This window comes from Narcine bancroftii, chromosome 3 (genome assembly GCF_036971445.1).
Source record: "Narcine bancroftii isolate sNarBan1 chromosome 3, sNarBan1.hap1, whole genome shotgun sequence".
NCBI classification, from domain to species: domain Eukaryota; kingdom Metazoa; phylum Chordata; class Chondrichthyes; order Torpediniformes; family Narcinidae; genus Narcine; species Narcine bancroftii.
This window is the reverse complement of record NC_091471.1, coordinates 176,608,681-176,624,658: the sequence shown is the minus strand read 5'-3', so window position 1 is coordinate 176,624,658 and position 15,978 is coordinate 176,608,681. Positions and strand designations below refer to the sequence as shown.

At 43.0% G+C, this 15,978-nt stretch overlaps 1 protein-coding gene across 2 annotated transcripts in view; it reads left to right on the top strand.

The window, feature by feature from the left end:
* The first annotated feature begins 4,545 nt into the window (after positions 1-4,545).
* The window catches only part of LOC138757884 (dihydropyrimidinase-related protein 1-like), a 67,399-nt gene continuing 55,966 nt past the window's right edge, over positions 4,546-15,978 (top strand). The window contains exon 1 of one of the 2 annotated variants that reach the window (XM_069925951.1): positions 4,546-5,057. In XM_069925951.1, coding sequence (XP_069782052.1) covers positions 4,686-5,057 — 372 coding nt within the window. In that variant the 5' untranslated portion in view covers positions 4,546-4,685. Of the gene's footprint in view, positions 5,058-5,995; positions 6,203-15,978 lie in introns of those variants that run through there. The other variant, XM_069925950.1, reaches the window with a different exon arrangement.

Sequence of the window (15,978 nt, the reverse complement as noted above, 5' to 3'; positions counted from 1 at the left end):
AGAGTTTAGGGAGCGGATTTTAGAATTGATATAATCTAGCTCTGCACCATAACTGATACAGTTTAGTGTTGGTAAAACATTTTCGCATTTGAGCCGATGATCGAGCAATTTGTAAAATGGGAGCATACCTCATTAAATTAAGATAATTGATACATAAGTGAAGGCACGTTCCATGCACGTTAATTGATGGGTGGACCCAGGACTGATGCGAGGCCATATTGACAAATGGTTACATTGGTGTACGAGTGATTGTGATGGGCCCCCGTTACCTTACCCTAGGCTGCAGCCTACTCAGCCTAATGGTTAATCCGCCACTGAAGATGTCCCATCCATCTCTGTTCAATAAAGCATTTACGATGCACCTTATATTGCACAGCAATTGTGGGCTTCTTGCAGAATTTGTAGAGGGCATGACACACATGAATGAAGTCCACTACAGCTTTCTTTGCTGACATTGTATATACTACTACTAAGTGTAGCCGGTGTTAAGACAGTGTACATAAGGTATCTCATGACCTAATGTCTCTTGCAGTAGCTTCTGGACACTACCATGCTTCCCAGACATCAGAGTCACCCCATCAAATACATGGCTAAGAATCTTTGATGTGTCCAGTCCAAATTCATTTAGCTCTGCCAAAATGGTGACTGCTAATGACTGTGCATCCCATGGTTAGCAGTCGCTCTGTAACCTCATAACTCATTTACAAGTTGAATGACAATCAATGTACTTTCACACCCATTGGGGTCACGGGTTCCATCTACTTTCAAGGTGTAATAGGTGTCACCTATGTTCTCCACTATAGCCTCTGACACCACACTGCTGAGTGTACTTGAGTTCATTTTGCATGTCATGACAGGTGTACATGGTGTTGTGACGGATCATTTTCACAACCTCAGGCAATTCAGGGTCATTTTTAAGTGTATAGGCCAGTAAGGAGAGGAAAAGTCCACTCCCTCACTCTGATGTGCTATCAAAAGCTTATATCTTCCCTTGACAAAGGAAACTGGTTTTCCAACAGAAATCTGAGAATATCGATGAGCGAGGAAACATACCTGTTCTTTCATAGTTGGTCTGCGTTGACAAGTGTTCAAATCTCCTTTCCAGTATTGACATGCCTCCCCCACTCCTTCCACAGTGTATAGCAAGGGATATGCTTCTTTGAAGATTCATGTGTATGAAATCCCCAATCTCTCTCCACAGCATTTTTCCAGTTACTATAGCCCACACTCACAAAGGCATCCAATGTCTAAAACCTCTGAATGGTGCTAGACAGCTGACAAATGCTGCATTGGCCTTGACACTGTATTCAAGCCAGTCTCCGTTGTGATACCAAGTGGAGATAAATGAATGCTTCCTGCCACTAAAAATGTAAGACTATTTGGTAAGTCCCAAGGTCATCTGTGGCTGTGTGTTGTCTTCCACAGCTGGCGCTTACTTTAGCAGGTGCATCACAGCTGCTCACAGAAGGAGGCTTTTGATTTAATATAGAAGTGGCCGTGCTTGGCGCTGGTGGAGCTGTAAGCGGCCTTGAAGAAGCAGATAAGTCCAGCCATTTTCTTATATCCATTTCCATTGTGTATGTGTCTTTAAGAATGAATTCACAATGGAGGAACGGTAAGCACACTTTATTCAGGTTTAAATCTGGCTTGCAATCCTGATGCATCCCCCTTTATGATGCCATGTGTGCATGTGCGTTCTACGCATTACAACATAACTTCCTTTCTGACGTCACGTGCATATGAAATTTTATTATTTTTGTTTTTATTTCATTTAATTGCATTAAGCAAAAAGGTTTCTTTCAATATGATAAATATAAATTAATCTAGAAAGTTTTGCACTGAAAGCTTGGCCTGCCCTCCCCTTGGTGCTGCCCGTGGTTCAGCATGACAGTGCTCGATGTTCTGCTACTGACCAAGACAGACTGTGGTCTTTCTGTTAGGAAGTTTTTGCAGTGGTGTCACTAGAACTGGTGTCACCCACTGCAGTAACTCATGGTTTCACCCCACCACCCCCCCACCCCCACAACCCATAGACCTCCTGCTATATAAAACCGTACAGAATCCTTTGTAATGTTTTTGTACTAAATGCTACTCGTAAATCATAATTCTCATATAATCACTGAATGTAATGGCAATAGTTGTGAGATAAACAACTAGCAAAATGAAAACTACACCTTTAAATTACAATATTATACACACAGCCTAAATGTATTTACATATACTAATTAGCACAATATTATAGCCAATACACCAGAAAATTTGATAGAAGCAGCAACTATGAAAACACCAGCAGTAATGACAACAAACAGTGCGTGATTGTAGCACGTGCTATAAGCACGTGCAGACGAAACCACGTGATTCAAAGCATCATTGTAATTGTGAAATAGTGACAACTCTGACTGGAGCGTATTGGAAGGTTTAAAAAGTAAATTAGCATAGAGCCTTAGCCTTGTACGTATATTGATACATGTAAGCTTGGCTTATGAAAAATATTTTTGTTATAATTAACGGCAGAGATATTTTTATAAAAATAACACATTTCTGCTGAAACAGTAAATAAAAATTTTATAGATAATCATTTTGGTGTCATCCCTCTGAAGGTGTCTCCTGGTGTGGCCCCCCCTCTCTGCACCCCACTAGTGATAAGATAGAGTTACAGAGAGGGGTGTTGAGTCCCAGTGAGGACTGTTTCTCCACCAGCCTCTGGGGAATGATTGTAATAAATGCCAAGCTGAATTCAATGAACATATGAGGCATCATCTCAAGCTGGGTCCAGACGGAGTGAAGGGACAAGGCTATAGCATTGTCTGAGGAACGTTTCTTCTATAGGCAAATTGAAGTAGGCCCAAATTGAAGCATCTCTCGGAAATCTGATGCACCAGACGCTCGAAGAATTTCATAATAGTGGAGGTCAATGCCACGGGGCAGTAGGCATTGAGACCTGTTATTGATGCCCTCTTGGGTATCAGGAATTTGGTGACTCTCTTGAACCCTAAGAGAATGATGGACTGCTGAGGTGTTGAAGATGTCCATGAAGGCCTCCATCAATTGGTCTGTGCAGTCCTTCAGACCCTGATCAAGTGTGTTGTCTGGTCTTGTTGTCTCGTGTAGTTCACCTTGATAGGGTTCTCTCCACCTCAGCTGCAGCTATGCAGGGGGCCACAGATTTTCCTTTGGCATCATTCTGTTTTCTTATTAAACTGTGGGTAGATGTTCAGTCTGAAAGGGAGGCATCATTTTCCTCAACTTGCAAGGTTGACTTGTGATCTGTTATTGACTTGATCCCTTGCCACATGCGCCTTGAGTCACCAGTGTTGCACAGCTGTCGGTACCCACACTTTGCATGGAAGAGTTCAGCCCTGACTGATCTTAGTTTCATCCTATCCCCTGTCCTGAATTCAGCAACATTAGATCTGAGTAGGGCCTGGACCTCTGCATCCAACCATGGTTTCTGTGTAGTCCTGGTTTTGAGGCATTTGATCACAGTGACATCATCAATTCATTAGCTGTTGTCTCCAGACACTGAGATCATGTACTCCTCTATGTTTACATGAATGTTGTAGTTGGCCACCTCCCTGAAACAGCTCAGTCCATGGCCACAGCACCAATCCCTGAGGCACCCCACTAGTCACAAGCATCAATTCTGAGAAACAATTATCCACCATTACTTTATGGCTTCTCCTGTTCAGCCATTGTAGAATCAAGTTCATTACTTCACCATAAGGTCTGAACTTTCCTGACCAACCTCCCATGTAGACAACATCCACAGCCTTTCCTTCATCAAATTATCTAATTGGGCATTACTGACAAAAAAAAACGTTTTGCAAGGTGATGACTAAATGGCGTTGAGATCAATATTTGCTCATCTAGTGCTGAAAGGCACACGCTTGGAATTCCCTTCGATATTAGCCCTGTTCTTTAGTTTTGCTGACGACTGCAGATCTGAGATTAATTGTTTATTCTCAGATGTAAATCAATAAAATGCACGCGAGATGAGTGACAAGGGCTATGTTTTATGTGGACAAATTTGCACCCAGTTCTAATAATTTCTCTTAATGCTTTGTCAACTTGTGTAACTTATGCAAATTAGGGGTAGGTTATGGTTAAGCACAAGCTAACATTTTTTAAAATCTAAGCTATTCGTTTTAACTTCGTGTTTTGCTTTAATAACGTACAGAGGCAATGACCCCAACAGAGGCTTTCTTGAGAGGACAGGCCAAGCAAACAGCAAAGAGTGACCTCAGCCTGATGTCGCCGCCTCGTCTCCCCACCCCCGTCCGCCCCGCCAGCGTGGGACTGAGGAGGAAAAGTGCTGAAAGGAGAGCTCACTGTGCACTGAACGCCGATCACCCGGCCACGCTTTGATCGATCGTTTCAATGAGGACGATGCCACTCCTCGCCTTCCCAACTCCCACTCAGAATTCATTCCAAGGACCCTCCCCAAAGGAAGGATTGTCCCCCCCCCCACCAAAAAAAACTCGCCGAACCAACAGCGACTTTCTTTGCATTTATGCAGACGCTTTTACTTCCGTGTCAGAAGCTCTGGATGAAATCGCCCGTCACTAGAGAATTCATTGACTTGCGTTTCACTGGTTTCTTTCCATTGCTTGCGGGGGGACGTGAGGGTGGGTGAGTGGTGCAGAGAGTTGAGTGAGAGAGGTCAGAGTCGTCCCTGTCCGGAAAGCATGGCTGATGGGAAGAGAAACTGGAACAAGGAGGATGATCTGCCGGTCTACCTTGCCAGGCCGGGTACAACGGCTCAAACCCCCCGGCAGAAATACGGAGGCATGTTCTGCACCGTGGAAGGTGCGTATGAGAGTAAGACAATAGATTTCGATGCCTACAGCGTGGGGCGACGCAGCTCCAAGGCATCCCGGAGCGCCAGCCGGCATGACATCTTGTCCCCGGAATCGGACGGACTGAGCGAAACTGCCAGCGACATCAGTGAGATCTCTGGCTCGGTCATCAGCTCTCCGAGCGAACGGGAGGAGCGGGCCCCGCTGGAGATCAAACCCGCGACCGACAAAGAACTGCTCCAGGGCTGGGAGCAAGGCAAGGTACACGGCGACGTCATCTCCAGTAGTATTAAACGATCACACCCACACACAAAAGTTCCTTCTCATTTAACAATCCAACAGCCTCATCCAGTTTCCAAAGTCACTGAGGGGAGGGTTTCATTTTAAACACTTCGTCATTGGATTAAGTTGTTTGAAAGAAGCGGGGGCTTTGTGGTGATTTAAAGTCACCGCGGGAGAGGGATTTCACAAATCCAATTCTGGTTAAAAACCTCCTGCTAGAAAGTCGACTGATTCTTTTGTTCGGTGTTGATTGAACTGGAATCAGGCGGCCGGGGGGAGGGGAAGCTGAAGAGAAGTTGTGTGTGCCCTCCTCCCCCTCCTCCCTCCTCCTCCTCCTCCCCCTGGGGTGTTGGCTCCACCGCACAGTGTTGGAATCCGGCGTGGGCATGGTGCCTTGGAAAGAAGCGTCCAGTATTTTAAACCATCGCCCAGCCTCTTGCAGATGACACGGGAGCCATTGTGGGAGGCAGCTCTCCCCCTCACGTGTCACTTTTACGCCCAGGTGTGGAATAAAACAGCTCGGTGTCTCGTCTCTTTTCTGAGCCCATTGCAGCTTAAGAGTCCTTCCCCCGAGCAACACTTAAAGGAAGATAACATTTCTAACACGGAATTAGAATAAATGCATCAAATCCACGTCTCTCCTGTGAGGTTTTTTTTAAAAAAACAAGAACTTTGGGGGGTTGAAGCCCTGCTTGCATTTGTCACTATGGAGGCAGCATGACACGTTTTACAACCCAGGGAGAGTAAATCGAAGGATAAATATTCTGCTTTGATTTGCTCGTTGAGAGGGAAGCGGAGAGTGTGAATGGGTGCCGCTGAGTTTCGTCAGGCTGCCGGTGGGAAGTGCTTCCTGAGGTGAACCGCGTCTCCGTGAGCCTCGCAACCTCTAGAAGGAGCTGTTCGCTTAACTCCCTCTGGACGGCTGCAGACCTCTCCAACAACAGGCAGCACACACAGAAAGACTTTAATAAACACTGCTTGCCAGAACAAGAACAAGGTTCCAGTTGGTAAAGTCACAATTGGCAGCCCACTTTAAAGACTAAAGTCATCCCCCCCCCCCTCTCTCTTCCCCCCTCACAATAAACATGCCCGACCAAGGCGGCCAGGATATGCAGCGCGTGACGGTAAGCTCTTTCTTTGGGGCGAGAAGGGCGCCCAGCGGCTCTGTCCGTGTGCGCGCCCTCCAGACCGGGACTTGGGGCCAGGGGGAGGTTGGAGGACCAGATTTGACTTTCCGAGCAGCAGCGCGTTTGGGAGGATCATGGCGGCGAAGGGCCTGGGAGGCAGAGTTCATTCTAAACCGGTTGGCATGATCTACAAGGGGGGGGGGGGGTTTAAAGTGCTGATTGTGTTTGGAGATGATGGGGGAGAGTGGACGGACGGAGGTGGTTTCAGGCGATGCCGTGGGTGTGGCTGCTCTCCTGAGGAGACCTGATCGATCAATACGTCTCGGGCGAGAAGAGCGAGCAGCTTCGCGGGGAAATGGGACACGGGTTGCAACAGTAGCAGCCAAATAACGGGACCAGGACAAAAGATACGTGGGGTGGTCAACCTCGGCCGTGAGGCAGCGGGTTTTCTCTCTGGAATGGGCGGGATTCAAGCGAGACCCAACAAACCTCCCCCCCCCCACCCCCCTTCATTTGCACAAAGCGCCATCACTGAGACCCACCGCGAGGGTCCAATTTTAATTACACGATGCTGTGGGTGGGATGGTTGACGCTGTTCTGGATTCGGGACAGATGAGGCGAGTTCATATTTTGGTCGGTCTCCTGATGCATGCAGACCCCCTTTGATGTGAAAGTGGAGCGCACGGAGAATGAGCTTTCAACTCGGTGCCGACCCGGACAAACACAGGCCGCGTCGGTTGGTCAAGGTTGTGATATACGTTACCTTTCGTCCATCAGGCGTTAGGGGCGGGAGAGGGCAACATTATAATATCATCGGCTGTGTCGCCTTCCAGGGCAATCAGTAAAAGCCATTGGGAGTGTGTGAATTTGAGAGCGGACGAGAGGAGGATTAAACCTGGAGGCTGCGGGTTTCTCAGATGGGCGACGCCCATCTTCGCTCCAGCTTTGTAATTTGTCCCGCGAACGCGATGTTCACAGATCACCTTTCACTTTCAGGTGTCATGAAAATGCTGAGGAATTATTCAGTGAATGGCAGGATTCTCGAAGTGGGAGAACCAACTGCAAGTTTTTGTGTTTCTGTACACTTCTAAACTGACTGAAAACTCGACATGACCCTGTAACACTGATTATGGTGCCTTTTAAGAGACTGGCATGATTCAAGATACTCTTTCAAAAGGGTATTTAGTTGCAAAAGAATTGATTGGTCTTTTGGGGGTTTTGGAAGAAAAGAATCAAATACAGCGGTGAGCTGGTTGCACGCTTCTTCAGGTGCAAAGGGTTGCAGAGGGAAGATCAGAGTTGGAAGGGAAGGTGCAGAGAGATCAATCATTGGTTTGGAAATGAGGGTGTGGCATGGTAGCAAAATGAGATTGAATTTTTGGCATTCGTGATAAAACAAATCAAAAAGTGCCAGTAATCGAAAAGAACAGAATATGCTGACCGGGCAATATCTGTTGATAGAGGAACCGTTAACTTTCCCACAGTTCTGAGATGTTGTAGCTCATTTGTTTCTCGATGAACACAAATTGCTGGATGAGACGAGAGCTATTGTGGAATGGAGGGGAGATAAAACTTCATTTGTGGATCAGATTGTCAATCGGTAACATGGGGTTTAGAATTCTGGACCAAAAGAGGAATATTGGAGCCTAATTGATAATTAAATGGGGATGGGAGGGTGAACCATGAAAGGGGGTTTGCTCACTCAATTGAAATATTTTGGGTCCATGTTCCAGATATTTGGTGATGACAGGGTAGACTGTAATCAGGGATAGTGGTTGCAATGAGATTGATTGAAATTATGAATAATTCCAGTTCCAGATCTAGAATGTTCAACTGAACAACATGGGACAGCCCTTCAACCTGCCATGACTGCACCAACCATAATTTGCCAACTAATTAATCCCATCTGCCTGTACATGCTCTACATTCTTTCAATCTCTATCTGTACATGTGTCTGTCTAAAAGTCTCTTAAATATTGCTACAGTATCATATCTGTTTCTACCACCTCCCCTGGCTGCATGCTCTGGGTACCAACTTCATTGTGTTAACACTAGCCTTGGGACTCTCCTTTAAACTATTCCTCTCCAATTTAAAATCCATGTCTTCTGATATTTGACGTTTCCACCCTGGGATAAGGATGTTTGATTACATCTATGTTTTTCTGAATTTTTTGCATCTGTCAGGTCACCCTTCAGTTTCTGACCCTTGGAGAAAACAATCCAAGCTTGTCCAACCTCTTCTTATAGCTAATCCTCCCCAATGCTTGCTATGGAATCATTTGGTGATGAATTCAAGTATTTGTTCTAGCTTTTGGAGAATATAATTTCAGTCGTAATTTTTGTGTGTGGCAAAAATAGAGGAACACAGAAAACTGTAACTGTTGACCTTGCAGCTCCCCCTCCCCCAGCTCCACATTAATTGTCATTGTTAATGGTTACTTTTGTTCAGACTTCCATTATTTTAAAACAATTCCTCAAAAAACCATGCTTGAGTACCTTCCTGAGTATCACCATCTATCATCTTTTGTTCTTGCTTCAACTCTTAGAAAGTGTTATTACCTCATTTTTCCAGCACCAGGGCTCTAGACCTGATCACAGTCTTGGTCCAAACACAGACCAAAGAGCTGAATTCCAGATGTGAGTGAAAGTGATTGCCTTTGACATCAGGGCAGTATTTATATGGTCGTCAGAAGCCCTGGTTTAAAAAAAAAAGCGTCAGTGGGTATCAGGGGAAAATACACCAACAATTGATCATTCCTTTTTTAAAGGTAGATGGTTGGGCCTCTTGGTGGTCACTCAACATAACTTTACAACATCATCGCTGAGTTCCTCCAGGCAGTGCTCTTGGCTCAACTATCTTTAGTACTCTGTCAATGAATTTCCTTCCAACATAGGTTCAGAAATAAAGAGGTTCACTGCTGCCTTAGAAAATGAAGCAGCCCATTACCAACATGCACCTCGACAACATTTAGGCAGAGGTTGATATGCGAAAATTGCAATAGTTTTACACAAGGTCCAGACAATGACCATTTTGAGTCAAAGGGGATGTAACCATCCACCCGATTTATTCAAAGGCACTACTTTGGGTGAAAAAAATAAGAAAAACACTCTGGTCATCACGAAGTTCTTCAAAGCTTTGAATCCTTTGACCTTAATCTTCCATTCCATTCCTAGCACTGCCTTCCTTCGTTAAAATCAAGAATTATTCTGTAACTGTGACCATGGTACATTCATCACCCTTGTCATGCAAGTGGGTCGGAAGGGCTTGTTACCATGCTGTATCACGAAATTGGATGAATTTGACTGGCGTTCCATCTGCCATAGTCAAAGCAATGGTGCATGCAATATGGCTGCAGTGTGCACTGTGACAACTTGACAAGGCAACTCCTGAATCCATGAACTTGAGAAATGTCATGTCGTAGTCATTCTCACATTGACCTTGCCAGCATCAGCATTTCCTGCAACATCACGCAGGATCGTTTTCCACTTGGGCTCCCTTTGAATTTGTTTCTTTACAACACAGATTCACAAAAATGGAGCTGAGCTTTAATGGCTTAAATTGTAGCCTTCAAAAGAGTCTGGATATGGTGTCAATTAAAACTTTCAAAATATTTGTTCAGTAAAAGCATCAAGGGACATAAAATTAAATTTCCTTATTAAAATGTGCAAAGAGCTTGAGAGCATGAATGACCTATTTTAATGTTGGAATCAACAAGCCACTTCAATCACCCACAGATTGGAGGAACAGCACCTCATTTTTCATCTGGGCACTTTCCAACCCCAGGGCTTTCCACTAATCAGCTTGCCTTCCCCCTCCCCCCTTATCTAGTCATTCCAGTTCCTACTTCCTTTCTCTCTCCACCTAGCCTAGACTCCTTCCCCCCCCCCCCCCCCCACTTGCAGTGTCTCCCTCCACTCCACCAATCATCTCCCACCCTCCCTCTCCCCTTTCCCCTTTTGTTCGGACATCTCTCATGTTCTCCCACATCTTGATGAAGGGCTCAAGCCTGAAACATTGGTGATGTATCTTTACCTTTGCCACATAAAGGCACTGTTTGATCTGCTGAGTTTCTCCAGCATTTGTATGTTTTTTCACTTAACCACGGTGTCAACGGAATCCTGTGTTTTACCACTTCAGTCATATTCTCAGATTAATGTTTGGAATCTTCCTTGGATTTATACTCGTCCATCTTTTTGTCATTCCTTTAGTGACATGATTCAAAGGTTTAGGACCAATTTATTTAATGTGAACAATCTCTTTCTGCCATGACTAATTGCTGCACATAATCATCTAAATGAATGAATCAATGAGAATTAATTGTCATATACATAAATACAAAGTACGGGTGCATAGTAAGGCCCTAAGATATCAGAGCAGAATCAGGCCATTTGGCTGTTCGAGTCTGCCCACCATTCCATCATAAGTAATTTACTATTCTTTCAACCCCTTTTTCCTGCCTTTTCCCTTTAATTGACTTCTTTCCTCATCCAGAACTATCTATCACTATCTTAAATAGTCCCAATAACTGGGCCTTCTACAACTATCTGCAGCAATGAATTCTACAGATAAAGTGAAGGTGAATGAAGCCAATGGCAGGGTGGAGGGGGAGGTATGGGCGTGCTCCCCCTGAGCACATTCTGCAAAAGTGGCACATTTTTGAACTGTGTGCTCACTACTCAGTCTCCTATGGTGGTGGGCTACCAGCACATCACATACCCAGTGAAGTTGCTCTCTGCTCCAATGGTGGGAGACATCATCTATATACATGCAGCCAGTTTGCCTGAATTTCTCAGGGAAAGAACCTGGTCCAAACACAAAACCTCACTTCTCTTTGGTGTTTTGCATTTTATTTGTTCCAGACAGTTGTAGAAAAAAAATGCACTTGTAAAATGGAGCATGAATGCGTAATTTTCGCCATTAAAGTGGCTCATGCTCCCACACTTTGGAAAGAAGCTTCATTGATTAAAAACCTCCCATTGCATTAGTACAAGAACCATTGATTGATCCCGATAGAAGACTGATAGCCATTGGTCTTGAAATTTGCAGTTGCCCCTAATTACTTTGAAGCTGAACCTTATTGCAATGGTATTAGCGTTGATTGATTATGTGAGGTAGTTTCTAGTAAAAGCTTTAATTTCTCCTGATCAACCCAAGGGCATAGATGTTTATATCCTTCATTTCTCCTACCCTTCAACCATCCACCTATCCCATTTGCAAAGGAGCTATCAACTAACTCCAAGTAAACAAGAAAACTCACATCTGCTGGGGTCTAGTGCAATGCACAAAAGTGCTGGAGAAGGTCAGAGGGTCACGCAGCATCTAGAAAAGTAAACCACTTGTGCAAATTTTTTTTCCCCGTGACAATGCGCACTGAATGCATGTGCAAACGTAAACCTGAATTTGTTTCAGGATGATTTTGGAACAGCCTATCGCTCATGGCTAATAAAACTGCATTGGCATGTTTTGATATAATTACAAGTATGATTGCATTCTATAAAGTAACATATTTAGTTAAGATTTTATTCTATACCTTGAACTGCATTATTTTAGGTTGCTAACCTTCAGTGTGCACCTTAATTTTCTTTGTGCACTTGTTGCACACTTTGCGTGTGCGCAAACACATGTACAGCTTTGAGGGAACGGGTCATGGTACCCTTTTTAGTGTGTTCGCTCCCCCTAATGTTAGAGCCTGGCTACGCCCGAGGGAAGATTGTATTTATTGCAGCTGTCTAGATATGTAAAATACACACAAAATAAGTATATGTAAGATACTATACAGTTAGACAGTAGAGCAAAAAATATGTTGTGACAGTTGTAGACATATGGTGGTCTTGAAGTTGTGTTACATTTCAATTGATACAGGATCCTGATAGCTGTTGAAAGAACTGTTCTTGAACATGGAGATGCTGGACTTTTTGATTTTGTAACTTCTGCCTGAAGGTAGAAACGAGAAGAGGGCACGGCCAGTATGATGTTTATAATGTGGTTGCCTTTTTGAGGTCGTGCCTCAATGTGGATGACCTCAATAGACTGTGCCATGATGGATCTGTCTGCTATTTTCTGTAACCTTCTGCCTTTCTGGGCATTTGAGTTTCTGAGCCAGGTCATGGTGAAGTCAGTGAGTATGCTTTCTGCAGTACACCTGTAGAAGTTTGATAGAGTATTCAACAACTTGCCAAATCTCCACGTTTCTTAGAAAGTAGAGGCATTGGGGTCCTTTCTTCACAGGTCTTGTTTATGTTGGAAAATAGTTTGATTAAGATTAGAAGATAATTTTCGGTTCCAGCGATAAGCTTTAATCTTTCTCAATCAATCATTGCCAGCCATTGCTCACTAGTACAATGCATCTCTACCTATTCAAGAGAGAACTGGCCTTCAAATCTCTATGACCAAGGCTAATTATTTTCCTCGTTTTCTGCATGGCTTATACTTATTTTGACCTTCATATCAGGTGGCTTGTTGCTGAAATGCAAGCAAGTGTTACTCTACACTTCCTTTCTCTGCATTCTGTTTGATATTTCCCAGAACCTAATAAGCATAAACTCAATTTTTCCTCACATATCCATGTAAGTCCTTCAATATGTGTTGGTCATCTCTCACTGTTTAAAGTCTACATCATCACCTTCATATTTTTTTGTTTTTCTTTTTAAATATTTTTATTGAGTTTAACATATAAACTTGCATACAAAATTATAAGGAAAACACATAACAAGTCATCTTGTATACATACAGGAACAAAACAAAATGGATGGAATGACATTAGACGGTTCCTTGATCCACATGAGAAACAAGTTATTGAATTAATCTATGATAATCATGTTGAAACTCGTATTTGCCAAATTAATCCAAAAGAAAATTGATCAAAAGAAAAAAAAGAAACAAACAAAAAAAATCCTAATAACTAAATCTAATCTACACCCTCCCTTTAATCAAGGTTACCATTGTAAAAGAAAAGGGAAATTGTGGATCGGATGGCAACCTCCAGACATTGTACAGAGAATCTACGCAACATTCAAAATTCTTAATTCTTCCAATCATGATCGTATTCTATGAATGGGCCCCACTCCTTTACAAATTGAAACTTTCTATCTAATGGTGTATCTAATTTTCTCCAACCTTAAATAGGACATTACATCATGTCATCACTGTGAATGGGTCCGTGAAGTGTCGTCTTTCCATTTCAATAAAATTACTCATCTGGCTATCAGCATGGTAAAGGCTAACACTTCCTGAGTTGCAGCCAGAGGTATATCTGGCTCACGTTAAAAACCAAACAAAGCAATTAATGGACATGGTTCTATTTTGATCTTAAAAATTGTTGATAAAGTTTGTAAAATGTCTTCCCAAAATCTTTCTAAATTTGTGCATTCCAAAAACATATGGATCAATGAATCTTCAGAAATTTTACATTTCTTACATAGTGGATTAATATCTGCATAAAAATGAAATAATTTAAGTTTGGACATATGTGTTCTGTGTAACACCTTGAATTGTAATAGGCAGCGCCTTGCACAGAATGAGGAATCATTAATCAAGCTAAGAGTAGAGTACCAGTCTTCGTCTAAAAATGTTGGTCAAATCTTGTTCCCAGTCGTTCTTAATCCCAGCCATTGAGGCTGATCTTAAATCCAATAAATCATTATAAATATACAATATTAATCCACTGTGGAAAAAATAAGTGTTAAAAAATGAATCAAGGATTTTAGTATTTGAGATTAGAGGAAAATCAGAAAGTTTGGACTGAACAAAATGTCTAACTGGTAAATATCTAAAAAAATTAAATTTGGTTGGTAATTATTCAAAAGAAGCAAAGTTACCTAAAATAAAAATATTCGTATAACTTTGGATACCTAATCTATACCATTCCTTGAAACCTACGACCAGCACTGACGGCTGAAAAAGATGATTATCTATAATGGGACTAGCCAGAGAAAAACTTAAACCCAAAGAATTTTCTAAATTGAGCCCATGTTCTCAACCTATTTCTCATTAAAAAATTATGTATCAATTGAGAAAAGGAAAATGGTGAAAAAAAGATCCTAAAATTGCCAACATATTTTTTTGGAAAACTTCAGTTCCATTTCTACCCAAGAGGGACAATTCAATTACTTATCCAAATGTAATAATAAAAGTAAATTACATATACACGTATTAATAGAATCTAAAATCTGGAAGTGATAATCCTCATTCGATTCTTTTGAAGATGGGCTTTATTTATATGTGGTTGTTTTCCCTGCCATATATAAGTAGAAACAACCAAATCTAATGAACTTAAAAAAGGATTTAGGATTAAAAATTGGTAAAGGTTGAAAAAGATGCCATATGTAAGGTTGAGTTCTTTAGCTGTTGCTAAAAATTTCTTTAAGTTGTTGTCGTGCTCAGCCTGTGTTTTCCCACAGATAGAGAAACATACCCTGTAACTAATACGTCCTAACAATCTTATCCATTTCCCTCTGAAACACTGACACACCATTAGTGACTCCAAAAGGTACCCTTTTAAACTGGTATAACCCTTCCCCCCTCCATTAGCCTCAAAAGCCGTATAGGGCCGTTCCCTTTTCTTAATGGGGATTTGGTGATAAGCTACTTTGAGGTCGATAGTGGAGTAATCATTTCCTTGATGCGTGGCAGGGGGTTAGGCATCCAGGTTCATGTAATGGCTGTAGTCAATAGCCAGTCGTCTCTTGGTGTGATTTTTCACGACTACCACTTGGGCCCGCCTCGGACTATTTCTAGGTTAAATTACTCCCTCTTTAAGCAGTCTCTGGGTCTCAGCTTTGATAAACTCATGATCCTCTTTGCTGTAAGAATGTCTCTTAGTGGCAATCGGCTGACACTCAGGGGATAAATCACTGGAAAGGGAAGGAACTTTGATCTTTAATGCAGACAGACCGCAGTAACTAGTGCAGGGGATGGTAAGTGTGGGTAGTGGCCCACCGAAATTTAACACTACACTGTTCATCTGAGATTGAATATCTAACCCTAGTACCACAGGGGCGCAGAGCTCCAGCATAATAAAGAGCCACACATCAGCCAGGCAATGTCCCTGCAAATTTAAAGTAACTTTACACTTGTCCTGTACAGTTTTTGTAAGTTCACTACAAGCCATCGATATCTTTCGGTTCACTAGATATCTCCGCAAAATAAGGCTCCGGCAACTCTCTTGTGGATGTAGCTATTTATCAGTGGGAGTACTTTCCACCTTACACGCTTTAGCGAAGTGGCCGAGTTTCCCACAATAGCTGCAGGTAGCAAATCAAGCCGGGCACTTCTGTCTGGGGTGCCAGCTCTTATCACAGAAGTAGCATTTTTCAGGAGTTCGCCCTTTTCTTTCCTTCAGGGTTCCAGCACTCCTGGATGTTTCCTTTTCGGTTTCTAGCATTTCACTGGGCCGCCTGGCACTTCTCAGTGTTTTGGCTAGAGTTACTGCCCGGTCGTAGGTTAAGGGCTCCATCTCCAGCAGCCTCTGTCGGATGTAACTAGAGTCAATCCCGTTGACAAAAGCATCCAGCTTCAAGGCATTGCGGTGTTATTGCACATTGACTGCCCTGAAATCATATTCGTTTGCCAGTGAGTCGAGGGCCAGTGCATAGGCAGCATCACTTTCCCTGGGTTTCTGGTGTCTAGTCAGCAACTGGTTTTGAACAAGCACCACATTCCGTGGTGCTGCATAGTAAGCAGTTAGATGTTCCTGGGCTATAGCCAGAGTGGTAGCTCCTTGTGTTACGGCGAAAGGGACCTCACCCAGCAGAGAGTTCAGGTGGCCCCACTG